The following is a 26,771-nucleotide window of genomic DNA, read 5'->3' on the forward strand; positions in this document are numbered from 1 at the left end:
TTGAGTGCACAGAACATGTACACACCTACCCCGTTTACAACCCTGCAAAACAAAAGTCACAAATGTGAGCATATGTATTTGGGAATGTTGTAGATTAAGATACTGCCATCAAGTTCATTACAGATGTCAGATCATCTTCCTCAATCATGTGTTTTTCAGTACGTAGAAAGCATTTGGGATTTGTAACGGGGCCTCCATTTGCTTAGCAACTTCTTTCTGAACTGGTCCTAAACTGTTTGCTGCCCTGGTAAGCATCCGTGTGGTGTCTACAACTGCAGTCTACAACTACCTGAAGGGAGGTTGTAGTGGAGTGGGAGTCGGCCTCTTCTCCCAGGCAACTAGAGATAGGACAAGAGGACACAGCCTCAGGCTTTGCCAGGGGAGGTTCAGGTTGGACATTAGGAAGAATTTCTTCTCAGCAAGGGTCATTAGCCATTGGAAGGGGCTGCCCAGGGAGGTGGTGGAGTCACCATCTCTGGAGGTGTTTAAAAAAAGACTGGATGTGGCACTCAGTGCCATGGTCTAGTTGCCATGGTGGTGTCAGGGCAATGGTTGGACTCGATGATCCCAGAGGTCTCTTCCAACCTGATTGATTCTGTGGTTACAGAAAATGTCTGTCCGCTGTCAAAAGATGGGGAAACAGTGTGTTACAGTTTCAAACACAACCCTCCTCCATGTTATGTTACAGTTGATAGTGATCGGACAGTGTAGCACGTTTTACCCGGAGCACCCAGCATTCCCTCTCACCGCCGCGGGACCGAACTGTCCCCTCGGCGGCCCCCGCTGGAGGCGGGGAGACCCCCGGCCCGGGGCTCAGCCCATCTGCCCGCTCGGGGCACGGAGGAGGCAGCGCCCGGGACCTCCCGGAGGGTCACCGAGCCCCGGCGGCGCCGTCCGCGCCTCGGCCCCTCAGGTAGCGAGGGAGAAACTGCCCGGCGCGTCTCGCCCTGCCGCGTCCGGCCGGCCCGCCTGCGTGAGCGCGGCAGCGGGCCCAGGCCCGCCCGGAGGCCTCGCCGGGCCCGGCCTCCCGTCAGGGGCCGCCCCCGCGGGGCCCCGCCGGCTTGGGGGAGGCCGCGGCCGAGGGGGCGGCTCGGCGCAACAGGCGCTCCCTCATTTTTTTCACTGGAGGGCAGGCTCGGCGCGCAGCCGGGCCGCGGGACGGCCGCTCCCCGCCGCCCGGCCCTCCCTCCACCTGCTCCCGTCGGGAGGCGGCGCGGCGGCGGGCTGCGGCGGCGGCGGCCGCGCTCCCTCAGCGGGGCGGCGGTACCGGGCCGGGGGGCAGGGGGGGTTACGGGGGTGTCGGGGGCGGCGCGGGGCGGCGGCGCGCGCGGGCCATGGCGGGCCGGCCGCTGTACCACGTGACGCCGCGGCGCCCCCTCCGCGCGCAGGGCGGTGACGCGGCGGAAGCGGCGGGCGCTGAGCCCGCCCCGCGGCGGGAAGTGAGGTTCGCGGAGCCGCCCCCGCCGCGGGAAGGCGGCAGCTTCGGTCTCGCGCGGCGCGGAGAGGCGGCGGCGGCGGCGGCGGCGGCGGCGGCGGCGGCGGCGGCGGCGGGCGGCCGGGGCAGAGGGCGACGGCGGCGCGGGCCGGCAGCGGGCAGCATGGTGGGGGGGAGCGACGGGCAGGCTCCGCCGGATGGCACCGAGCTGAAGCGCAGGCGGAAGAGCCCTCGGTTGGCGGCGGCGCGGGCAGAGGAGGCGGAGGCCGAGGCCGAGGCGGAGGCAGCGGCCGAGCCCGGCCCCGGAGGGGCGCTGGAGGGTGAGCGGCGCGGGCGGGCGCGCTGAATCCTGCGGTTGAGGGCGTGGGGGGGCGGTGCGAAGTGGGGCGGGCGGGCGGGCTTGCCCTCTGCTTCCCCGTGGCCGCCCCACCTGCGGGGCCCGGAGGCAGGGGCAGCGCGGGGGGGTGCTGGGACCGGGCTGAAGCGGGGTGTGCCCTCCTGGACAGCCCCCCTGGAAACACTGGGGTGGCCCCGTGAGTCTGAAAGGGGTGTTTGGTGCTCCTGGAAGGCTGTCAGAGGGGTGGGCTTGGAGTGAGCTGCCCCCTTCACCTGCTTCTCCTTTCAGGAGACGAGCATCCCTTTGGGAATCCGGACTCCTTGACTCGACCCCCTATAAAAGCACACAGATCGGCAGGTAGGCTTTGGCTGGAGAGGTTACTGCGTGCTGAAATGCACGAGGCTGGATGAAACTGATTTTCTTGGGGTTTAGCTGCTTTGCAGGTTTTACCGTGGTTCTGGCGTACAGGTGAGGCAATCCCACTGCGGTTTTCATTCCATACATAAGATGAGAGATGGGGAGCGCTTCTCTGCCCTCCAAAAGGATCAGTGCATGTAGAGCACGCTGAAGCCCTTAGGTGACAGTTTTACCTAGCACATCACTTGGAATGGTATTTTGTCACAGCATTAAAGTGGTGAATAACTGATTTTACTAACGCTGCTTGGTTTTTAAAAGGCTGAATTTAAATAAAGTATCTTGAGCTGCAAAAACAGATCGCTGTAGGACTGTGCTCCGTACAGTCAGTAACATTGCTTATGAGGAAGTGCATAGCTGGGGCTTGCCTGTCCTTTCTCTGAAGTACCAAGCATACATTGGTGCTTGCTCTTGGACACTGTTTCATTAGATCTGTGTGGCACCTTCTTGTTTCTTTGGTTGATGAAAACGGTGTCAAAACTTTAGAGAGATGCTCACTTTGTGTGATACAGTCACGTGGCTTTAGCCTGTCGTTCCATCAGAAAACTGCCAGCAAATTGTCTGTATTTCCTTCCCTTTTAGTCTGTTGGTCTAGTTTGAGTTGAACTGTACACATTGTTAGTACGTGGCAATTCTTGGATGGATGAGTTGGGCTAGCCTGAGACTATTCTCCATTCCCATCTGTATTCTTGTGACAGGACCGTCACCAGGCTCTTGTTACAGCTGCAGTGCATTGCCCTAATTATGTGGCATTGCCCTTACAAAGGGCTGCCAATGTTATACTTCAGAAGCAGGATTTCCAGGAGGCGTGGAAAAAAATCTTACCTTGAGGGAGGAAGAGAGAGGGTATGCATGTTTCTTTGGGAAAGTACAAAGGTTAATCTGTGAAAAAAGCTGTGGGAAGCTGTTACTCCCAAATGGTGGCTGACAGGGTACTAACATGCTTAGTATTTTAAATGTGTCTGGGCTGCTTTAGGAGGTACAGCTGAGTGTTTTTTTGTTAATGTAGACATCTCTAAAAATTAATTTGGAGGGAGAGGTGTCCTCCCCCCACTTCCGTGAGCTCTTAACAGTGGTATTTGATTATAGTCACAACAGGAGTAGAAGTATGATGTTAAGAGACCCTAATGCGTTATATAGAAGCGAAGGAGTAGTTTCCCCCCCTCACAATCCTCCCACCTGTAGCTATGCAGTATTGTTTTTCTTTCTGCAGAGTTTAGGGGAATGCAGGGCAGACTTTTATACGGCCATAATTGTCATGCTTCCCTGAGAGCGGAATGGAAGCAAAACCACAACTTGAGAAACTGGTTTCTGGCTTCTGCGTAGAGGTTTTAAATACAGATTAGGAAACTTGCTTCTAGAGCTACAAAGTTTTAAGAGCCTGTAAACCCTGCCTTGAATCAGCCATCTTCTAGATCAATGAGCTAAAGAGAGATGATAGCAATCTCTGAGATTGTCTTAAAATAGGCAAGTAGAGTGTACAACTGTATGAGGTAAAGGCAAGCGCTGGGTGGTTTTGGCACTCGAGTTGGTGCTGTCTGTAGTTGCTGTGGAACATTGCAAGTGTGTCACAGGCTTATCTCTGTGTTGAAAAAGATTGAACCCACAGGGACAGGTATGTATCAGACTTAAAAGAACAAGCTCCTCTACGTTAAAATAGCGGCTTTATGTTTTCATCTATAAACCTGTAGTTTATGAACTCACAGATTTCTAATCCCTTTGATTAAACCGGTGTATGAAGTAAGGATAGTAAGAAGATCACTCTTCTCTTGCCAGGTGCAGTAGGTGGCTGGCAAGCAGATTTAGGGTGGATCGGAAAATCCTCACTAGGTGCCTGGGAGGCAGGAATGATCCTTTGGGTAGGAGGCTTAGGGCCTTGTACAGAAAGAACAGGCATGTCTGGACTGGAATTTATATGTGTTTCTAGGAAGTTAAACTTCATAAAGGGGGAGTTTACTTTTCTCTATAGGGGATGCCATGTGTGCTGTCTGCTTGCAATAATACTCTTCTTGTTGGCAATACCTGCTGTTACAGAAGGTGCTGATTCACAAGCTGTCATCATGCGAGAAATGAACTAGTGTATGTTTATATCTTTCCTGTTTGCAACGACTTTTGATAATGCTTTGAGAGACATGGAGTACTGATAGATGCAAGGAAGGGGAGAGGAATTAAAAAGAATGGACTGCATGAGTAGCCCTCTTTAGATTCATAGATGTTTCTAGCCTTGTGATTACTAGCCACGGCTACTAGTGAGATTTTCCTTGTAAAACCTTAGTACATAGTGAAATATTATGGCTATGTTGTTTGACATTCCTGAAGATCAGGTAATTTGGTGAGTATCCTCATCCTTAGCTTGGTGGGAAGTCAATCATTTAACAGCTTTTTAAGATGGTTTTGAAAATATAGTATCCCACCATGTGCAAGTACTTCACTGTTGTATCTGTGACTTCGTTTCTTAGTTTAAAACTTAGTTTTCTCCCTTGTTTGTGTGGTTTTTTTTCTTCTCCTTTGTATGCTTCACATACACTGGCATGCTAAAGCTACCAGAACATATTAGAAAAAGGCTGTGGTTTCTTTCCTTGAAGTAAAATTAATAAACACTAGGTGGCAAGCTGTGGGTTGCCCTCATGTGTATGGTAAAAGAGCTATGGAAACACTTTAAACACCAGGAGAACCCAGCACTGTTAAAAGAATAAAAGGGCCCAGTGTGATTGTTACAGAGAAAAAGTTTTACCAATTCTGTTCTTCCCTTTGCTGTTTTCTCTGCTTATGCCCTTCAGCTTCATCACTGTGTCATGGTCTCTGTTCCACAGCTCTACTACAGCTTTCATTCCATACCTGAACTTCTTTTTTCCCCCGCTCTTGAATCTGGGCAACCATGTGGTTGCCCTTTATCCTTTGAAACCTCTTCTCCTGGTGGTCTGTTTTTGACTGGCTTTCCAGCCCTGACCTTTGCTCCGTGCCTCCTGTCATCTTACAGGGCTTTATTCTTCCTAGTTAGTAACATTAACTAAGTTGGGTTGCAGCGTCTGAACGGCTGTGTAATTTGGCAAACAATCTAAAGGTGTTGGTTTAGATTCTTCCCAGCTACCTGACGGGATTAAGTTAGGGACATAGGTGTCCTAGGTTGCCTTTATGGTTAATGAGAGAGAGACCCAACTAAAGGATGGCTTGGATACAGAAAAAGGGGTCTTATGTTCTGTATTTGCTTATTTCTCTTTTACCCTCTGCCTAATGCTAGGGAAGACAGCACAATTATTGTTTGTAAGTTGTGTGCCCAAAGCTGTGGGAAAAATTCTCTGAACTCCCATGCTTGTGTATTTACTAGTTTTACACTGAATCCCTTTAGTGTAAGGCATTTCTTGGCTCTTAGCATTTGGTGTCTTGATGTCTGTTTTTTTCCCAAGTGTTTTTTAAGCCAAGTATTCCTAAAAAAAAAAAAAAAATCAAAAAAGCGTGTGGTGGTGTAGATGGCTATATTTGTAGTGAACTCAAATTTACCATAAGCTTTTCAAGTCTTAGTTGCTTTTGGTTACATTCTAAGAAAGTAACTCTTGGGAGATGACAAGCTGAAAATCACCGATTCAGATCATGTACGTTCTGAAACTATGTCTTGGTCCTTCAGTTTTGTGATGTTTTGAGCACAAATGATACTGCACCTGTACTAATCCTCTTTTTCTTTTTTTTTTCTTTTTTTACCTCCTGACAGGCAGTTCTTCAATTTACTTTCTTCAAGAGAATCCAATAAAGGAAAAAGAGGAGGCTTATGACAGTAACGAACCCGAGAAACCAGCAGGGCATCAATCAAACATTTATACACCGTTAAAAGGTAACCAAACTAGTTTTATCAGTACCTTTTCCATGATGTAACAAATGATTGCTTAAATGTGCTAAAATGACGTTCTTTCAGTTCTGTTACAAAAGGGGGAGTTGTTGAGTTGAAATCTGAATGGATGAAGAAGTTTAAAGAAAAAAAAAATATATTTTTTTTAGGGTGTGCTCCTGTCCATGAGTCAAATTAAAACTGACTGCAGTATGACAGTCACCTGCTTGGGTGTAAAACCTTAAAGTTCAAGAAAGCCCAGTTTTAAACTTTGATAAATACACAGCTGTCTGTTTTTTGAAAAGCAAAACAAAGAGATGACTAATACCATACCTGCTTCAAAAACTGTTATGAGAGCGGATCTTTAGTTGCCTCAGGCAAAGCAAAACTGTTCTTTTTCTAAAGAGATGAGTTACTTTTGACTGTAGCAGGGTGAAGCTGACTATACCAAGTGATTCAAAGTGAGGGAGCACTTCTTCTGTTCATTGCTCAAGAGATTTTTCTCGATGTGTGTTACAGAAGCAGTAGGGAAATACAATGAGGAAGAAAATATGGGATACTTTTTAGTCCAGCAGAAGGTAGTTACGTTACTACAGGTGGTTTGAATACATCCAAATAGATACGCTATATGCATTATTGCATCGTTACTTTTCTAAAGAAAAAATAGGAAGGATAATTTTGTGTCACATTGGGAAAAGCAGGGTGAAGGGCTAAATTAAGCCCTTTCTATTAGATAATAGTAGCTTTCTCTGTCTACAGAGGGGTCCAAGAGGCTGTCATATGGCGCAGGCTTGGTTTGGCAGCACAGCGTATACTCATTCCCTAATAACCTTTGAAGATTTCATACGAAGAGCTAAAAGCATCTATGGCTTGTCTGTCTTATTCTGACCTCTGATGTGATAACCAAGTTCTTTCATTTGTGCTTTGGTTTCAGAAAGAAAGGCCACCTTCCTTGAGAAAAATCAAGAGCACCACCCAACTACATCACAGAGTAAGTTGCAAAATAGATACCTAGTCTTTCCCTGTAATTAAGTCAAAAGTACAGAATTCTTTTCCTTTCCTCTGCTTATGGTTTTTCTTGTGCCCTGGGACACTGTCTGAGAAGGTGGAAAGGGACCCAGGAGGCAGATCCAAATGGAAGCTGGAGAAGGCAGCACATGCCAGAGCCCTTCTATGAGGTTATTCAACCTGCTGACCCAACAGAAAACGACCCACTTTTTCTTTCTTTTTTTTCTTTTTTGGCTGGGTTAGGAAATCGACTTGACTCATGGGACAATCAGTACGTGCAGGGTATGTGCTAGTGGTGTGAGCTGAGGAAGGGAACAAAACCTTCACCTTTTGGTAGCAGTGAATGTTAGATTAGTTTGTACACATCACCTTTCTTTCTAGCCTTTCCGAGTAATGGGGGCCTGCTATGATTGAATTAGTTGTATACTCATGGAGAGGAGCAGCATTTTTCTTTGCTGGTAAACTCCAGTCTGTTCATCTAATGACCAAATCCTTGTGTTTCAGATTTTTGTCTTTGGTTGTTTTTGTGGATTTGTTGTTTTTTTTTTTTTCCTCTTGGAAGAGTACTTGAAAGATGAAGAAAAAAAAATTTTCTGAATTCTTAGTAGCCTTCTGTTCTTAACATCTCAGTGCTTGTTTCTATCCTGAACAAGTATAGATAAACAAAGTCTTGTAAATCAGTTCAATCTGGAGAACCTGGGGGGGTTGTTTGGGCTTTTTTTTTCTTTTTTTTAAAACCACAGTGCCTTCCAGAAGAGAAGCTCGTCTTGTGGTAGCTGCATATCTGTGAAATGCCTTTGAAAAATGAATTGATGCAGGGAGGTTCTCGCTAGTCTGGTACTTTTTCTTTCCTGTGGCAGAGGTAATAGGTGCTGCAGGAGTGACCAGTTGTGTGTTGGGTGTAGAAAATCACTTGAAACTCTGAAAGCTCTAAGGTGTCTGCAGAAGTTACGCCTTTTGATTTAGGCAAACAAATGATTTGCTTGGCCTTTGTGCAAATCGTGTTGCATATAAGGCAAGATTCTTAGGTAGGATGGGATCTGTTTTTAGACTGCTTATTGAAATATTTTTTCCTTTAGGGTATGAATCACAGCTGTCTCCTAAATATGAAACCTAGTCTCTGCAAACAGGGCGACCTTGTAAAGTATTACAGAATTGAAGTGATTTTGATCTGTTAACTATTAGAAGACTTATATGAGCTTAGCCAGTTACAAGCTCCATGTCTGTGCCCTATCGGGGCTGGGGGTTGAAATTACAGAATAGTGTAGCTCATTAAGCCAGTTAAGCTCCAGCTTAAACCAGAGCTGCTTTTAGCACCTTCTGCGATTACATTCATACAGAAACAAGGTTATAGAATTTATTTTGGTGTTCTTGAAATAACTACTGCAGGGTGTGTTTGTTCAGTTTCTTCTCAATAGTGCCATTGACATTATCCTGATTTGGTTATATATTATTAAAGAGCCTTCTGCTTTGAACCAGTTGCCATAGTTCACAAGGAGCCAGAAATTCTTGTGTCTTTTTAATTAACTGACTAAATGCAGAAAACATGCTGACCAGTAATTGCACTGTATATATTCATACTGGTCTCCTGGGAAAGTTGTTCATAACACTCTTTTATGGATAATGTCTCTTGTACTTTGCTGTCTGAGCCTATTTAAATAAAGACACCAAAAGTGTATTTTGAAATTGAAAGCTTGCATTTTGCTTTAAAAGCACAATTCATCCCAAGAAACTGACTGCTGGTGAAGCAGGCCTCTGACCCAAACTAGATGGAGAGGGGATATGAGACTGTCTTTAACAGATCGCTCTGCTTTTGCTCCTTATCTCTTGCATTATGTTGTTTTTCTAATATGTGTGTTAATTGAGCGTCCATTTTTCTGTCCCTGAAATTCTTGAGCATAATCAGGAAACTTAATTGCGACGATGGGATCCTTGTGCAGAAAATAACATTGTTAAATCTCTGCCATTTTGCCATCTTGTACTTGAAATGCTTCCATTTTTATTTCCATAACTTCTCAAGACTTAAAAATCTTCGAGGGTGATCTGTGATGGGTTGGAGACTTGTGCTTTTTATGCAAGATTGCCAAGATGGCTTAAGAACTGACATTTGGCAAACAGCGTAGATGGAGAGTTGGTCTGCCAGCTGAATGGGACTTCTCAGGCTAGTAACAGCAGTGAATGTGTCATTTTCCTTGTTCAAGACTAGCCTTGCTTGAGCACAGGAGAGCCAATGATGCAGAAAAGAACAGAAAGCCCCAGACTTGATGCAGCCCTACCCGGGATGAGGTCACAGCCTCACCTTTGCTCCTACTCAGCAGGGCTGCGTTGGCTTCAACAAGGTGTTGTGCAAGGCTGTGTTGTTAACCTTCTTGTAAGCTTCGTAGAATTTTGTATGTAAAAGCTAACTAAGAACAGCTTTTCACTGAAAATAAGGCAGTTTGGTGATTTCAACTCTCTGCTAAATTCCTTGCTGGAAGATTGGTTATAATTGTTGTCTTAGTATATTTCTCATGTTCCTTTCTTAATCTCTCAACAGGCAGAAGTAAATTTCGAGATCAGCCCAGTATAGGGAAGCAGTCACAGCCTTTGGCCAAAAGTAAGACTTCTGCTTTCACTTCCATTTCATGCTTGTGTTACATTTAACCATTTTCATGCCTGTCCAAGTACTAGATTTCCTGGTAGTGGGTGTTAAACTGAGGGTCCTTGCCAGAATGGATGACTTGGGCTGAAAACACATGCCCTAGCAAGCTAGGGGAGGAAGGAAGGGTCTTGTACAATAGGTGACGCTTCCACCTGAATTTAAGGTCTTCCATCTGTAGTGTTGACAAGATTTGCTGCAAGATTAAAACTGAGGCAGGCCTAGTGGTGTTCTTATTTAACAGTTGTTGGGTTGCTGTCCTGATAAAAATTAGGATATAGAAAGGTAGAATAAGGTATACAGTTCTTTGCTGTTTCCAGGGAGGTTGGTATATTTTGTCACTAATTTTACTGGGAACAGAATCGAGCCTTATGCTTGTAGTAGGTCAAACGAGTGTTAATTTAACTGTTCGAATACAAAACCAAATCAAAATCTCTGGTATTCTATATGCTTCCTGTGCACTGTTTGCTGTGTATATTCGTTGTGAAGCTGACTGATCCAAAGACCACAAACGTTTTCTGATAGTATTGATCACTAGTGTTTGAGATGCAAATACTGCTGCAGAAACTAGTTTTATCCTTCTGGGGATAGGGAGGAGAAATAACAACACAGCAACCATTCTGGTGATGCCAGGTTTCGTATAGGGCTTTTTCGGCAGAGCCTAAATGTAGGAAAAAGCTTGACCTTTTTCAGAACCATTTTAAGCTCTTAGTTTGGATTTGATTAAATAGAATGGAGTATTGATAAATTTTCAGAAGAGCTCCTTTTTCAGAAGAATTTCCAATTTCTTAGTCAATCTGGAAATGCATAAAAATATCATTTTTTAATGCTGTCACTTCACTAAGTTGCTAAAGAAGTTCAAAGGTTTTTTTTTAACTAGAACATCTTCCTTTATGCTCTTCAACTATTATACCAGTAGCTTGTGAGTGGGATGAGTTCATTGAATTCTACTGTTTCCACTTATTTTCCTCTCACTCGTTGACTTCTGATTCCTTTTAAAACATTGTTTTCTTGCTGTTTGCTCTTCCTTTCTACAGATGCTGGTGAATCACAGAGTGGATTTCACAAGAGCTGGACTTTGTTACTAGTTTTGTTAATGAGTGTTGCATTGCTTTACGTTCTGTGGAGTGGAATGCCAAGTCTTCTAGATGCAACTTTGTCAAGTAGAGATACTCAAATTCTGCAAGCGTTTCGGGCCCGGATGAAGAAACTAAAAAATACTTACCAAAGTCAGGACCCCAATCTGTGGAAAAGAACCCACGTGTTCCTTGAGAAACACCTTAATGCTTCCCATCTGCATTTGGAGCCGGCCATCTTACTGTTCACAGCTGGCCAAGAAGCTGAGAAAGCGCTGAAGTGCCTAAGTAACGAGATTGCCGATGCTTTTGCCTTCTCCCAGAATGCTACTACAATCAAAATTAATGGGGCAGACAAAGCCATATTGGATAGTGACATTGTCAAGCTGGAGGTAGATAATGAGCTCAGCTCCGGGTTCAGAGAGGGCAAGAAGGTAGCAGTGGTGCATCGATTTGAGTTACTGCCTGCAGGCTCCACCTTAATCTTTTACAAGTACTGTGACCATGAAAACGCAGCGTTTAAGGATGTGGCTCTTCTGCTCACAGTTCTCCTGGATGAGCAGTCGCTGAGAAAGAGCCTCACCTTGCCAGAGGTTGAGGAGAAAGTCCGGGATTTCCTCTGGGCGAAGTTTACCAGTTCAGATGTTCCTAGTTCTTATAATAGCATGGACACAGATAAGCTGAGTGGACTGTGGAGCCGTATATCTCATCTTGTGTTGCCTGTTTGGCCTGAAAAGGGCCTCCCTGTGGAGGGTTGCACATAAAAGTTATTGGAGAGGACTCGGGAAAGGAGGGAAACAGAAAATGTATGTTGCAATGGCTGAACAGGGAAGAACTTAACTGCGGCTGCTGAGCTCAGGCAGCATGCGGTCCTTTCTGTGCAGAGAAATTCCGCCATCTGGCAGGGTTGTTTCTGCTAAAGTAACTGGGACTTCTCTAAATCAACTGCAGAATGTAAGCTAAAGGCACTTGCTCGTTGTTGGTAAGTTGTGTTCAGTGACTTATTCAAGCTTGGTGGCCTGGAGCTGGAAGTAAGTGTCCAGTAGTGCAGAACCACTCATCTGCTTCTGAAGCTGTCTTGGTGCACTATTGCCTTTGCTATGAGGATCCTTTTCTGGTGGTGCATAAAGTTGGTATCACGTTTGACAAGGTAATAGGATGCAAAAACATCACCTTCATCTGCCAGAATTGCTTACTTTTTCTTCTAGCATAAGTAAAAACATAAACTGAAAATGATGATAAAGTGATGTGAGGCTAAGCACAAGCTTTTTCATGATCTGTCTGATCACAACATAGATGTCAGCTGTCTCTGGCAACTTCTAGAAGTGGCAAAATTGCTTGAAAGATTTGTGACTTGTAGAGAACCTGTCAGCAAGCATTTCTTCCTTAAATGAGCCTGCCCCAAACAGTTCTGGAGAGCGAGAAAAGCTGAGGTACAAAGGATTGCTTAACATTGGTAGGACTGACGTCAGTTAAATAATCCCTCAGCACCTCTTTGCCTCGCTGCTTCCAGGAATTCTCTGCTCTTTGACAAAAAGTTCTGCAAGTCTTAAAATTTGGGGGGAAATGAGAAAATGTCAGCTATGTGTGTGTACTAAAGACCTGTTCCATCTCCTTTCCAAACAAAAGTTTAGGAAGACATTTCTCATTTAATAAGATAATTATTTTTGCATCAAGAGAATTTATTTATTTGTGGTACTTGGTACCCTAGAAGAATAACCTTTTTTTCATGTGTCTGCATATAACCTGCTGCTTGCCGTATAAGCTTCTAGTGAGGAACAGATTTGCAATGCATGTTTTTAAAATACATTTTTTTTAGAGCGCCTCACGCAGAGAATCCCTCACACCAGCCTAAAAACATATACTTGTTTCTGTTGTAAGTATTTTGTGTAAAAAAAAAAAAATAAGAGAATTGCAGCACTTCCATTTCATTGCTGTTAGTGTATGCTCTTGAACTCTTGGTCCATGTGCATTTGGTTTTATTGAGCATGAAGGAATGTGTGAAGGCTGCTCTCAGATTAATAGGACGTTTTCTTTAACAGCTGAGAGGTTAGTGGCTCTTGGATCCATCCTTTATTCACAAGCCCCTTGAGCTGTCCTGTTGCAAAACGTCCATCTTAAGCAGGGAAACCTCTTGAGGTGCTGCAGCTTCTGGCTTCTTTGTGCAAGCAAAGGTTTGGGGTGTTAAGTGGAATGGACCCAAATCACTGTAAGCATATAAAAGAACACAGTTGGAGAGACACAGAGCTGTGGTCACTTAAACCAGAGGTGGATTTGTTCTAACCACCGAGAGCCAGCAATGGATAGTGCTTTTATTTTAATGGGAAGAAAAAAGCAGTAAAAAGACATGGAAGTGCTGCTGTTCTGGATGTTTAAGAATAGCTCAGGAAGGAAAAGATGGCATTTACATTTTGGACATTTCACTGGACAAAGTTTTTTAAAAAAAAACAACTGTGACTTATTTCCGAGTGTGTCCTGATAGTATATCTGTATATTATGTAAACTATTTTAGTAATCATTAAAAATAAATACACTTGTTTGTTTTATAAGCTGTTTTAAGATTTGCCCATTGGATTTAAGTGGTTAGACTTTTTTTTTACGTGTTTAAGATTGTTCCTTTTACCTTTGACCAAATACAGATGCCTAAAATACAACCTTTTGCAAAATTTAGAACTTTTAAGAAGCTTGAGTGGTAGATACGGAGATGCAGATGCATGTGTTTGATAATATCAGGGCTTTGCTCTAACAGAGAACATTTCAGGAAATTCTAAGAGCTCTGAGTTGTCTTTTACTTGGTGTTCTTGTACTAATTCCTCAGTTCTGATTTCAGCTGGAACTAATGATATGGTTCACTTGTTTCATTAGTCTGATACAAGAGTCAGCAGCTGACAAAAGGGATGACTTCATTCTTGTTCCACTCCTAGCTGCGTGTTCCTGTACCTCTGCTGTTGCAAACTAGTGCACTGTGAACTGACTGGAGGGACAGTCTTACTAAAAACTAGCTTAGGAAAAAAGTATATAATTGGCAGAATCCACAAAAAAAGACTAAGTTTTGACATGGAGGCAGGAGACTCCATGCTCTTATACAAATAAAACATACGTAATCCGGGTTATTTTCTGTTTCTAGAAATGCCCTGCACCCTGATTGCGGGGTGTTAGAGATATGTTCCCCTGTTTCAAGACAAAACAGGAAGGTGCCTGGAAACTAAAGACTTAATGTTGTGCCAGACAAAGGAGGAGGATCACTTTTTTTTTTTTTTTTTCTGTTAACTGTAGGGAAAGTGAAGTGTATTTCCAAATATATGGTGTGCTGCTTAGTCTGGAAAAATCAATCCAAAGCAAGATGGTATATGCAGTAGCCCCTTCCAGAGGAGGGGAAAGGCTCAGGATTAGACTATTCCTGCTCTTGAAGTAGTAGGTCCTTTTTGTAGCTGTTGTGGCTTTGTCCTTAAAAGGCGTTCATTAAATATCCACAGGTACTTAAGGCAGATCTCATTAAGTAACTCCTCCTCAGCCAGAGGTGAAGAGTAATGTCTGTCTGTGTTGCTCACAGGCAGCTGATTACTATCCTCCTTGTATAATTATTTCATTGCCTGCAGCAAACATAGCCATTTGATGTTTTCCAAATGGTAAAATACTTCGGCTTCTTCTAGAGAAATCTCACTTCTGAAGTCGAACTGTATCTGTCTGTCAGCAGATCAGCAAATTAAATAGTCTGTGACAGCAAAAATGTGCTTATATAGAGCAAAGACACCAGGTCTAGCCTTGGGACTGAGAAGGGGATATTTCTTGTTCTGTGGGCTTACAGCATACAAACTTTGGGCAGGACACAATCTTTGGGGAGCTGAACCAGCTACACACCAATTTGCAGATTGGACTGGAAAACCCAATCGAACTGCTCCTTGGGTTGTGAGCTGACAGACACCCGCAGCTGGCGAGAACCCCCTTGCAGGTACCCAGCCCAAGCGGAAGGTGGCCACTCTTCTGCTACTCCCTCCTGTTGCCGTTGTGCACCTGGAGGATGGTGATACCCACATTGCTTTCAGCAGTGGATGTTACAAAAGGGACCTAGAACAATGCACAGCCCTGTCTGTTACCACCTTGTGTCTCACCCTGCTCTGAGTCACGTTGTGCTGAGCAGTGGAGTTTTGAGCACGCTAAGCAGGTTCATTAAAAGGACTAATTTTTCACACCAGCAAAAGCATTTTCTCATTTTTCACAAAATAAAAAAAAGTCACGGTTTCTATATCCTTTATTTTGAAAAATGTAAATGTTTTTAACTAATTGATTCAGCTCAAACTGAGTGCAAGAGGAAAGGTGAGCTCCATGTTAAGGGAGGCATAAAAGTATTTGCTGTACAGAATGCAGCTGTGCACACCATCTGCAGTGCAAATCGGCAGCGTGCTCTATTTCGGAAAAAAGAATCTGGTTTTGGAGGTGTGTGAACAACTAAGACCCTGTAGCACAGGTGGAAAACTATGAGAACAAATCTGAAGTGATCCCTCTATTTTATAAGCCCAAATCACACAGAGAACAATATTTCATGCATTGTTTCTGCTGCAAGAAACTGCAAAACTGTAGGAGTATGTAGAAGAAGGTGGTGGTGGTGGGGGTCCTCACAGCTGTCCTGTGTCCTGTTTTATTGTCAGCTCTGACAGTTGGATTTATAACTGAATGCCTGGACAACCTCATTCCATGTCCAACAGGTGGAAGCACCCTTCCCCAAATTCCTCCGTGGCTCTTGGGAGCCACGTCAGTCAAGCAAAGGGAGGAGGGAGTCTGGGGGGTTTGAGCCAATCTTTCGGCTGCAGTGGCCAGCTGTCCCTTTCTAATTTTAGAAGGGGTGTGCAAGAGTAGTATGGAGTGGAAAACTTTCCAAACCTCCCGCTTAAAGCTGCAATAACCAAGTTAGTGTTAGATGAGATTGTGGCTCTTTACTTTTAACTTACTATCTGCCTCCATCCACCACTTCCAGTGCTTGGGCAGTGCTTGCTGTGGTTATCTCCGTTGCTTCACAGTGTAGTGAGCAGTTCATCAAACTGGAGTGTGTTCAGTTCTTCCTTTTCTCTCAGCTGCGGCTGTTTGCAGGTAAATGGTTTCTTTATTTCTAATCGTAGAGAATTTCACAAGATGATTGCATTTTCTGTAAGAATGTCTTTCTCTTTTTGTGTGATGTTTGCCTGCCAGAGCTTTCTGCTCATTGGTAGGGAATCTCTGAAAAAGTAATCTAAAGTTTTACAACTAAGTTCCCCTGACAGATGCAGAGAATAAATAGAAGCCATGTAGAAGCAAAACCAGTAGACAAACATTGCCTTTTAATTTTGACTGACTGTAAACAAATGACTTTCATGTTTGAGAAAATCCTAATGTGATGCCTTGAAGATGAAAAGGAGGAGCATGAAACTAGATTAACTGCTTCCAAGCAGAAAAGAGAAACTATGTTTAAAAGCATAATTAAAGAGGTAGTGCATTACAAAAGTGCTGAATAATTTAAAGAGGCTGTCAATCCAGCAATATTAAGCAGTAAATTTAAGAAAACACTAGGTGATGACGGGGAATGTAATAGTTTAATTTGCCCTAGTCTGCAATCAGGGCTCCCATACACTGTAGTAATATTGTTTTCATTGACTGAAATTGTCATTATTATTACTTACGGTCTTCTCCTGCATTCAGGAGGAGCAGGGTTTGCTCTTTGAGGACTCGGGAGGGAATTAGGCACTACTTACCACTTTTTCCCATTGGAGCTGTGCTTGTCTTTTCAGTGTTCACATATTTTTTTTCCCTCATCTGGCAAAACAATATCATTTTCAAAGGTTTAACCACTGACGTCTCAAGCTTACCTGTTGTTCAAAGGAGGTATGCTTATGCTGGAAAATATACTCTGTAATTAGTTTATGTAAAAGAGTCAAATTAAGGTTAAATGGGTATCCTGTAATTGTGACATGATTAAGTTCTGCATTGCCTAAGCTTTACAGCTGTAGTAGTCTCTCAGTGTTTAGGGTATTTTCATATGGTGTTCCCATATTGGAATAATTTATATGCAAAATGTTGACCATTCACAAGCGGAGAGGCTATGTGAAAATAGTTTAATCCTTTTTAGTTAAGAAAAAGAAAAAGGGGGAGGGAAAAAAAGCTCCAGTAGTTCTAGTGATCCTTTAGTGGCTGGGGTAGATAACTCTCCACGCCCGTGCTCCCCCAAGAAATTTGGCATCTGTAGTCAAACAATCATACTAATGACTGAAACCCAGACTCTGGTGCAGTTGTAGACAAGCCCTGAAGGAGACATTCCCAAAATAACTGTAGGAAGAATTTCTTTTTTTCTATTCTAATGACTTTCCTTCATCAGTGGAAATAATTTTGTTATAGTTGGATAACATCTTAGACCTATTTTTGAAACGTGGGTGGTTTTATTGCATCTTTGGGGTGGAATCTATGCAATAGAAGATGGTACACTAAGAAACTCTTCCGGGTTTATGGTGACTGTTAAAAGTGGAATTAAGCTGGTGGTACACAGTCATCTCTGTGAAGTTTTGCAAATGTTGTTTATTTAAACGTAAATGTTGCAACTGGGAGACTGTAATCAGAGCTGCTTTCATTTTGGAAAAAAAAAATCAATTATTTTTATAAAGATGACTTAACTATGAATACAGATGACTAAAAAATGATGCCCTAGTTTCGACTGGAGCTGCTTCAGGAATGCCAGCATCAGCATTGGCACCGCCGCTGCTTAATAAACATTGCGAAGTCCTGTTCTTGCATCAAAACCGAGAGCTCTGCCACAGCTCTCTATTACACGATTTGCATGTGGACTGAACCGGCAAGTCAAGCCTGCATAACCGTGGGGGGGAAAAGAAACCTTTGAGGAAAATATTGGAAAACGACATTTTTCTGAGGTTGAGGGAGGGTCCGGGGCCCAGAGAAGCCTGAGGGCTCGAAGCTTCCCCGGCCTGTGGGGCGGCAGGAGGCCCGGCGGGGCGGCGGGAGGCCTGGCCGCCCCGCCCGGAGCCCGGGAGCCGCCGGCGGCCGCCTCGCCCGGGGCCAGGCTGCGTGGGCTTCCCGGGCACCATGAAAGGTGCGCTCGGCCGGCGCCGCCCTCAGCCCTTCCCGCCGCCCGGGGTGCACCTGCAGCGCGCGCGGCGCGCCGGGCTCCGCTCCTCGCCTCAGCCCGCCCTTGGAGCCCGGCCTCGGCTTCAGCGAGGTAGGCGGGCTGCGGGGCCGCCGCGGTGCTGCTGGCGGAGGCGCCCCAGGGGAGAACCGCGCCGCCCCGCCGCTCGGCTGCGGCCCGCTGAGGCGGCGGGGCTGGGCGGGGAGGCCGCGCCGCACCCAACATGGCCGCCGCCGGCGGGGATGAGGCGCGGGCGGCGGGGAGGGGGGAAGCGGCGGGACGGCGCCATGTTGGGAAGGTCGGCGGCGGGCCGGTTCTCGCGAGACTTGGCCCGTCGCTCCCGCCCTGCCTCGCGCCGCCGCTGCCGCCGCCGCTCCGTGTCAGTCGCTGGCCGGTAATGGCGGCGGGCTGGCGCCGCTGAGGGGGCTGCGCGCCGGCGGGCAGCGGAGCCGAGCTCACGGCGCCGCCAGCTCCCGCCGTCCTTCTCTCTGCTTCTGCGGGATGTGCTGGGACCTGCCCCCGGGGCAGCGGGCGTCGATCGCCGCCGCCGCCGCGACCAGGTGAGGAGGCGCCGGGAGCGGCCCGTGCCGCCGCCCCAGGCCGCGCTCGGCCCGGCGCCGCTGGCGGCTGCCGTCCCGCTAGGGGCCGGGGCGCCGGACGAGGTGGAGCCGGGGCGGGGCCGGCGGCGGGGGCCGGGTTCGGCCGCTGGCGGGGACTCGGCGGGCCCGGCCGGCGGCCCGCAGTGCCGGGCGGTGCTGCCGGCTGTCACTGGGCTCGGCCTCCGCTGGCGCCGCCGCCGGGGTCCGGCGTCCTCTGCTTTACCCGTTAAGTCTTTCTCTCTTTCTAGTTTTAATTTGTTTTCCACTGCTTATTGTACCGGGGGTAGCGGAGGAAGGGAGAGGGGAGTGGAGCTCTAGTTTCGCTGTTGCCTGTCGCCTTGTATGGGGAAAACTGCCGAAACCGGGTTGTTCTGTGAAGCTGCGGCTCGGTGTCCGCCTCCCGAGCTGCCTCCCGGGCCGGGCAGAGCACGGGTGGCGCCCGCTTCCCTCGGAAACCGTCCCGTTGTACCGGGTCAGGCTTGTGACGGCGCTTTTAAAGTTTAAATGTACGCTCTGCTTGTGCCTGGGCTGTGGGTTTCTTGCCCTTGGGACCCTGCTTGTGCCTGGGCTGTGGGCTGCCTGCCCTTGGACCCTGCTTGTGCGTGTGCTGTGGGCTTCCTGCCCTCGGACTGGGGCTTGTCTGGCTCGGGGAAGAGGACTGGGATCGCTCAGGGTCTGCCTGCTGAAAGTGCTTCTTACATCTCTGGGTAACAGCTGCCCCAAGCGTTTTCTGCCTTCATTGGTGCCATTCATTTGGGCTGTTGTTGACATAAAGGTTTTACTAGTATGACTGTGTTTCTTTCTCTGTGGATGCAGTTTTCTGTGATATAATGCGTACCATTGAAGTAGTTTTTCTGCAATAGTTTCTGTCTTTCTGTCCTTGGATAGAAGCTGTATCTCAGCAACCAAGTGTCTCCTGGCACATCGTGTATGTAGAGGTTTGTGTGTCAAATAGCTTCATTGTGTAGATGACTGCTCCAGTGTCTCGCACTTGAAAGCTTACAACTTGACTAGTCAGTTCCGTGTTTTGGTCATCTTAAACTACTTCACAGGGCTGCAGAGTGTGCAGGCTTCAAAACTCATTCAAGAGTGAGCTGTGACTAAAAGCATCGTACTTGTGGGACAAATGTGTGGAGCTGTAGATGTCGGGCGCTTGTTCGTTGTGTTGCATGTGAGCTCAAAATGTTCTGTCAGACTGTGTGGACAGGCTGTTATGTGAACTGCTTTCCTATAGTTCTGGTTGCCACAACAATTTAATTAGGTAATGCTTTAGATAATTAAATGCAACTGAGGGTGTGGCCACGCAAACACTGTAAACTGTTGAAGGCTTCAGTTTCTGTGAGTGACGCTACCTTAAACAAAGGTATGCTGCATCCACTGAATAGAGCGACTTAATGTAGGTAGTAATATCACATTTCTACAAGGGGCCGGGGTACTGCGGAAATTATATTGCTGATTGGTGTAGAACTTCTCATAGACTCCCTAGGCTAGGTGAGGTGGCAACTGAAGGAACATGACTTTAAAAATATAAAACGTTTTGTTTACATGAATGTGCATGAATTTGTTTTACTGAGCTGGTGCATAGCTTAAGTTTGCCGCTGTACTACTGGGAAGACTTTACAGATGTAACAGTCCCAACATGGACAGTGACTTTCATGTCTTGAAATAACTTTATCAGCTATTTGTGCCACCATAGTAAAATGGGTAAGAGTCTAATCTTAGAATTGCCGCTTCTTCTACACTCGAGGTTTTGTTGACTCAGGTATAATGATTTTTCTGCATCTCCTTGCACCGCTCTGCCAGTCATACCGCTCCTTTCTGCTAGAAAGTTGTGTTGTATCAAACACGCTTGTGCAGAAGGCCATTAATGCGATTAGTCTCATTGACTTTAGCGTGCCCAGATGAGGCAGTAGTCCTATTAACGTCTTTGAAGTTAGGCATGTGTTTGAAATCGGGAGCGGTAGTGCACGTAGTGCTAGATCTATTTTATATTGCTGTATCCATGGCAGTTAGGTGAAGCTGCACAACGTAAGGTGGGCGAGCATGAAGCTTTGCTGCTGCTTCTCTTCCCCAACTTTGACCAGTTGTGGCATTGACCGTGCAGCAACCTGATTCAGTTTGATAAACTGGTAGGAAACTAACCCGACAAAGAAAGGGAATGATTTTCTGCTGAGTTAGTGAGTTGAACTGGCTTGTGAGGCAGTCAGATGAGCACTGCATCTATCACAGAGGAGTGGCAAGGCTGCTAGGGAAGGTAGGGAGGAATATATGCGTTCCTTCACCACTGTCAAGTTGCTAAATCTGCTCCACTCTACCTTAGAAATTTACATCAGGAGTGTGACTTTTTAATCAGTACTGCAGCGCTGTTTGAGCTGTGCTACTGATGTACTTAAACGGATATAATTCATGCTATTTAAACCAATATAAGTGGCATTAATATGAGAACAGGTGTAGTGGTATAATAATGATAACAGAAGGGTCTTGGTAGTTGAGTGCAGAGAGAAAACTTGCCCAGTGCAGTTAATATATTAGGTGTGTGGCTGGATCAGAATGTCTGAGTGTAAAATTTATCCATAGATGTAAGTGCTCTGAAGATACATGTGTGTCGTTGTTCTAATGATATAATAGACTTTAATGGACTGCTCGATGGAGAATAAAATTACTAGTGTGTGTAAGTCTGAAACCTTTGTCAATATACGGGAGAAAGAATAGAGCAAATAAATTAACTAATCAATTACACTAGGTCAATTGAAACTTACTGGACGCTAACCGAAATTCTGGCTGTGTTTTAGCTTCCTAAGAACACTCCTCACTGAGGGCAGGATTTCAGGCTAAGTCCGATCCATGGCAAAAGAGTGTAAAAGTTTAAAAAACATTTACATTTTTCTCTGATATTTTCCAGTCATATTAGCACGATGTGTTATGTTTGCTAATAGCGAATACATCGGGTGGAATTGTCATACTGAAACAGAAAAGTCTGGATTTAGGGTTTAGGCACTTAAAGCATTTAATGGGACGCTTGGTGTGGGCTTTTGGGGTTTGCTTTTTTTTTTGATGTCTCATGTTGTTATTGAGACATTTTTCAGACACTGCTTCGGAATGCAATTTCAAAGCAAAGGCATCAAACTTGAGAAAGCGACATTTGGAACATTTTCCCTTAAGTTTTTATGCAGTATATTCTGCTTTGGAAGAAAATAGTGATCAGTCTGCAGTTACCACAGCTGCAGATGAAGTTGCTGCTCGACCCTGCTTGTGTGTCCTTGGTATTGTTGAGCAGTTGCAAGCTGTTGTCTTAGAGTCTCAAAATTGGCAGGTCTGGTTCTTGTACTTGGCCGAGAGGATTGCCTGTAAGCTCTAAGAAGATTCCCTCGCAGTGGAGTGTTCCTTGTGAGACGAAGGGTGGCAGATGCTGGCCTTTTGAAGACAAGACTTGTGAAAAATTTGAGCGTAATCTGCTGAATAGGTTTATTATGGGCTGCAAGAATTTAAATCTCATGTGCAGAGATGGAATGAGTGAACTTTTGCTATGAAGGCCAAGGAAACAGATGCAGGAGTATTTTATTTGTTCTTGAAACTAAGGTACTGCGCTTCTTTTCTGTTATAAATGTAAAGATCTTTGAAGTCAAAGGAAATACAGAACTTCTGAATGTATTGGCAAACCCTCATGTACATCTCCTTAATAAATGGATGCATTCTCTGTGCCTTTGTGCTCTGATTTCTTCACGAACAATGAATCACGTTACACGAGCTGTCACAACATTCATTTCAATGGATTTCCTCGGAGTACCTCCTAGCATGTGATGCAGCAGGGCAGGACATTCAATGCATTTTACTTTCAGTAAAACCGCTAATCCATTTTTTAGTGCCATTTTTTTTTCATCAGTTTTACTTGTGACAAAGCAGGGACACTTTTGCAAGTTGCCATGTCTTCTTATAGCAGAAGTGTGTTGTAAATATCCATCCTCAGCGTATAGTTGGGAGAGAATCAGATTCAGTAATTTTTCATTTACAGGAAAATCTTCTGTAGTTTGGATGCAAATTTAGTAGCTGACTGATGCCAGTGATATAATCTTAGAGCTCATGAAACATATTTATGCTTTTCTACTATATTTTCTGACATTTGATGGATGTATGACTGTTGATGTCATTTATCTTCCTGGTTAACAGACATAGTGATGTGTGCTTTGAAATTCTTTACTGCTTTTCTATCTGCAAGTGTGTGGTGTATCTTGATTGCTCCTTTTTTTTTACTACCTTAATATCCCTAAAAGCTTTTTTATGTTTTTCTAGCTTAAGACAGATCAAATTTTATTGGTATATTTCTTTTACTTTTGAAGCTTTTTTGGTTTTAATTATTATTTTCCAAAGTTGTAATGATTGGAATGTGGGTTCTTCTGGTGTATTTACTGTTTGCACTACAAGACAAAATACTGAATATTACCTAAAATTCTACTCATTCAGAGCAGCTAGCATTCACAAGCTCTTTGGGAATTGTTGGTGTTTGTTACTTCCAGCTTTTTCTTCTATCAGCTTTACACAATTGAGTCCATCGTAGTTACATACAGCCTCGCTCGTGGGGTGCAGTGCTATCCGGACTGGTAAAATATTTCTACATCAAATAGTGTTAGCAGCCAGTCAGATTAAATACCAGCAAAACTACCTATAAAGGCACTCTGAGTAGTTTGAACCCATTGACTCTTTATCTCAGCACCACTTAAAAATCATGAGAAGAAAAATCCCTGTCTTTGTAGCAGGAATAATTTTGGAGGAACAAAGCAGAGATTACAGACTCGAGATACTGTGATGGAGAAGGGTTAAGATGAAGTTTGTGTCTGTGAAGCATTGGGCAGTTGGAGTTGTATTTTGAATATTAACTTCCTTTCAGACCCTTTGCCCCTGAAATACATTTCATTTGAAGGCTTATTATATAAATGAGCATTGAAGGAAGGTGGGGGGAGGATCTGTCTGATTCTGCAGAGTCAGCTACAGAATCTGGAGATGTGGTGCTTTTCTGACAACTACGTCATGCTTGCGTTTGTTGTGCTGGAGCTCGTCCTCGGTCCTGAGGAAGGTCAGTAAATCACCTGTTTTTCTCAAAATATGTCGAGGCCAAAAAAAAAAAAGACGTATGTTACTTTTGTATCAAAAAACATTTTAAAAGCCCATAAACGTAACCAAAAAAAGTCTTAGAACAATATATTATGGATATTTTTAGCTCTCATTTAAATGGGATAATGCAATATGGTAAAAGCTCAGATTCCAGAAAAATGAGTAGGTAAAGGTATTAGTATTCCAGACTCAAGCATATCATCCTAAGTTGTATTCTGTGGTATTTGAGGAGACATGGAAAGTGTTTCTGGCTTCTTTAAATAGAAATTCCATCACTTTCAGTGGGCTGGCTCAGAAGAATAGTTTGCTTGACTAGGTCTGATTGTGTCTGTCCACCTGTGTGTGTCTGTTAGTGCAGTAATGCAGAACTGTAGCTGCACAGACTCCAGAGGGTCTTCAGGCTTCAGAAGTCAACTTTCAATTATTTGTGCATGGAAACTTAAAATATTTTTGTAAACAGGAAAAAACATCCCTAAAACCTTTTATTTGTCTCCGTGCCCATTTCCCACATGGAGAAGTTGTCCACGCTGTGCGAGGCGTGGGTGCAGTGGGACACACTGGAGCAGGGTGTATAACCTCCCGTGGTGCCCTTCAGCTCCAGCGGTATCTCCACTGGTAAGAAGGAGGTGATGGGAATGGTTCTCGTTTTCCCCAGTCCCACTCACTCTCCTCAAGGTAAAGGCAATAGCAGCTTCAAGCATTTGCTCTTGGGGAACAGCTGTGGATTATGGTATGTGATGGCAGCTAGTACAGGACTGGGACTGATCTGGCTGTTCCCTGATTCTTCCATTCCTTCTCCTTCTGCTTGCACGGAGATTGTAGCTTGTGGTACGACATAGCTAAAACTGATAAAGCAAAAAGAACAAAAAAGCTACTTTCAGACTGTACCCCATTCCCAGTCCACTTTGCTTTACCACGTAATCCCCTTGACTTTCTGCATGAATAAGGTGAGAGAGACCAAGGCATAAAGAAAGGAAAAGATGGCTTCATTTATTGGCACTGCTGCCTTATTTTAGCTTAAACTGTGTGAACTGCTGACCTCATGCACTGTATACCCAGTTTGTAGCAAAACCTGCCACTTTGGGGATTAAACATTTAAGAATATCTCATAGAAGTCAGTATTGGTAATTTGTTTCTTTCCCTACTCTTAGCAAAGCTTCATCTTTGCTTTTGTGGTATCCCTTTCGTTTGGTATCCCTTGTGTTTTTACAAGAAACAAAGTCTTGAGGAATACTATTTCCTGTGCATACTGAGGGTTTTTTTTGCATAACCACTAAATGTCAGCGAAAATAACAGTGGGCGATCTCTTACTGGCATTCTCTGCCTTCTCTGAATCTGTATGATTCAGTTTCCTCTCCTGTTTCCTCATTTCAGTGCCATGACTTCTGAGTTTCCTCTTTCCTTTTCTTATCGAGGTTGTGCTACTAAGAAAAAAATCATACTAAGGGTGCTTGAAAAAATGTACAATTGGACCAATATACCAGTTTTTCTTCTTCCTTTTTGTTGCTCTCTGTGCAAAAGTTCATTCCATTTCTCTCTCTTTTCTGTCTTTCTCCATTGTCTTCCTGCTTCTCTCATCACTTTTCTTTCTCTTTTCACAGCCCTGTTTTTCATCTCTTGCCATTTTTGGATACCTTTACTAAGCATATTCTACTTTCATATCTCCCATTCCTTTTGACATGCTGTCCTCTTTCTGTGTTGACTTGTTATTTTGTTATCTGTTGTACCTTTCAGTTCCATCCTTGGTATGTTTGGTAGTAAATGTAGTGCTGGTTTCTCATTTTACTTTTTTATATGGCGATGTTTTTCTCTTCATTTCCATTTCCTCCTTTCTGGTGTCTTCTCATGCGCTTTCTGATCTGTCAGTCCTTTTCAGTGTCTTCCCATAGGAACAGTGTTTGTGGAAAAGTGTGTGTGGGGGGGTGTGTGTCCCACTTTCTTCTAGGAGTTTGGAGTATATCCATTTCTTGGTAGTTTACACTTAGGTCCTCATCTGCAGCAGTCCTGCTCTGCCTTCTCATGTACTTTTTTTTTTTTGTCTTAAACAAATGAGTAGAAAATGAGATGGGCATTTGACATGGGACTGAAATGTCAGAACACAATGGTGTTTGTATTTTAGCCATTCACCCAAGAGGAGGCTTGGCAGACCAGCCATTAATGAACCTGTGCAGGATGTCTGTGCCTACTGTAGGCAACTAACTAACCAGGAGATCAGTTCTGCTGATTCTGCACTCTTCCACCTTTTTTCAATGAACTTTTAAGGTCCTCACAGCCTTATCCAACCTGCAGATAACCTTTTGCCATCAATGCTGTCTCCTCAGAAGTTCTTTGGCATTTCATCTGTTGAGCTGCTTTTTGTCCCCCCTTCCTTTAAGTTCTGTATTAAATAGTGATGGATCATTTAGTTCAGCAAAAAAACCACCTCTTTTTGGAGCAGTCATTTCAGAATGTAATTTTTACAATGTGTTTCTTCTTAAAGTTGTTCAAGTGACATTGAGACAACTTTTGTGTTGACGTAAACTGTGTTTTCAAATATAATTTGAAAATAGAACTTTAAACTTCCTTGGCATAAATTTTTAGTATAGTATTATTTTCTAGTCAACATTAATTTCAGTGTATTTTAGTGTTTAACCAGTCCATTGCCCTGCATGCAAATCCTATAAATAGACATGGCCACTGTGTCTTGATTTATTTCTTTTTTTCTCCCCCACGCCATAGCTGTACTCTTGATAGCATTAAAGTGTCTTCTCTGTCTGGTTTAACTTCTTGCAGAGACAGGGTATTGAATTATACAAGTACTTGTTTTTTATAGGCTTCTGCTTATTCATGTAAGCTGTGACAACAGAAAGTTAAGTTATTCTATTAATCTGTAGGAATTCAAAGGTTGATCAGAATCAACATGATTTGTAGGTAGGTTTTGAAAAGCTGATAAATTTCTCCCACTCTTCCGAAGGAGGGACAGAGGGACATCTAAAACCCAAACCCTTGTAGTTACGAAGATGGTGTTGCGACTGAGAGCTACTGCAGTGTTGGCTTCCTGAAACTGCAGACAGCTCCTGAATTCTTAGTTATTACATGTCTTTTTTTCAAATAGCAGTGACCTGAGTTAAGCAAAACTGCTCGGTGGATCTCAGCTGGCTGCACTGAAGCCAGTAAGAGTCAGACTGTACCCTTGGAGCCAGGACTGCAGGTATTCCTTTGGAGAAATACAGCAGGACACTTTGGGA

At 44.5% G+C, this 26,771-nt stretch overlaps 2 protein-coding genes across 12 annotated transcripts in view; both read left to right on the forward strand.

The window, feature by feature from the left end:
• The first annotated feature begins 1,334 nt into the window (after positions 1–1,334).
• On the forward strand, positions 1,335–13,486 carry LOC137672597 (torsin-1A-interacting protein 1-like). 2 transcript variants are annotated; one of them, XM_068416940.1, is made up of 7 exons: positions 1,335–1,485; positions 1,567–1,755; positions 2,061–2,129; positions 5,896–6,015; positions 6,944–7,000; positions 9,554–9,613; positions 10,693–13,486. In XM_068416940.1, exons 1-7 carry the CDS (start codon positions 1,335–1,337, stop codon positions 11,493–11,495), a joined length of 1,449 nt encoding a protein of 482 aa, XP_068273041.1. In that variant the 3' UTR covers positions 11,496–13,486. The 2 variants fall into 2 exon arrangements, with proteins under 2 accessions (XP_068273041.1, XP_068273040.1); XM_068416939.1 differs by lacking the exons at positions 1,335–1,485; positions 2,061–2,129 and having other exon boundaries at positions 1,564–1,755.
• Positions 13,487–15,071: 1,585 nt separating this feature from the next.
• The window catches only part of CEP350 (centrosomal protein 350), an 81,385-nt gene continuing 69,685 nt past the window's right edge, over positions 15,072–26,771 (forward strand). For 9 of the 10 annotated variants that reach the window (XM_068416774.1, XM_068416777.1, XM_068416782.1 and 6 more), the window contains exon 1: positions 18,235–18,396. The gene's annotated coding sequence lies outside the window, so the exon portion shown is untranslated. Of the gene's footprint in view, positions 15,820–18,234; positions 18,397–26,771 lie in introns of those variants that run through there. The other variant, XM_068416775.1, reaches the window with a different exon arrangement.

This window comes from Nyctibius grandis, chromosome 21 (genome assembly GCF_013368605.1).
Source record: "Nyctibius grandis isolate bNycGra1 chromosome 21, bNycGra1.pri, whole genome shotgun sequence".
In the NCBI taxonomy this organism is placed as follows: domain Eukaryota; kingdom Metazoa; phylum Chordata; class Aves; order Nyctibiiformes; family Nyctibiidae; genus Nyctibius; species Nyctibius grandis.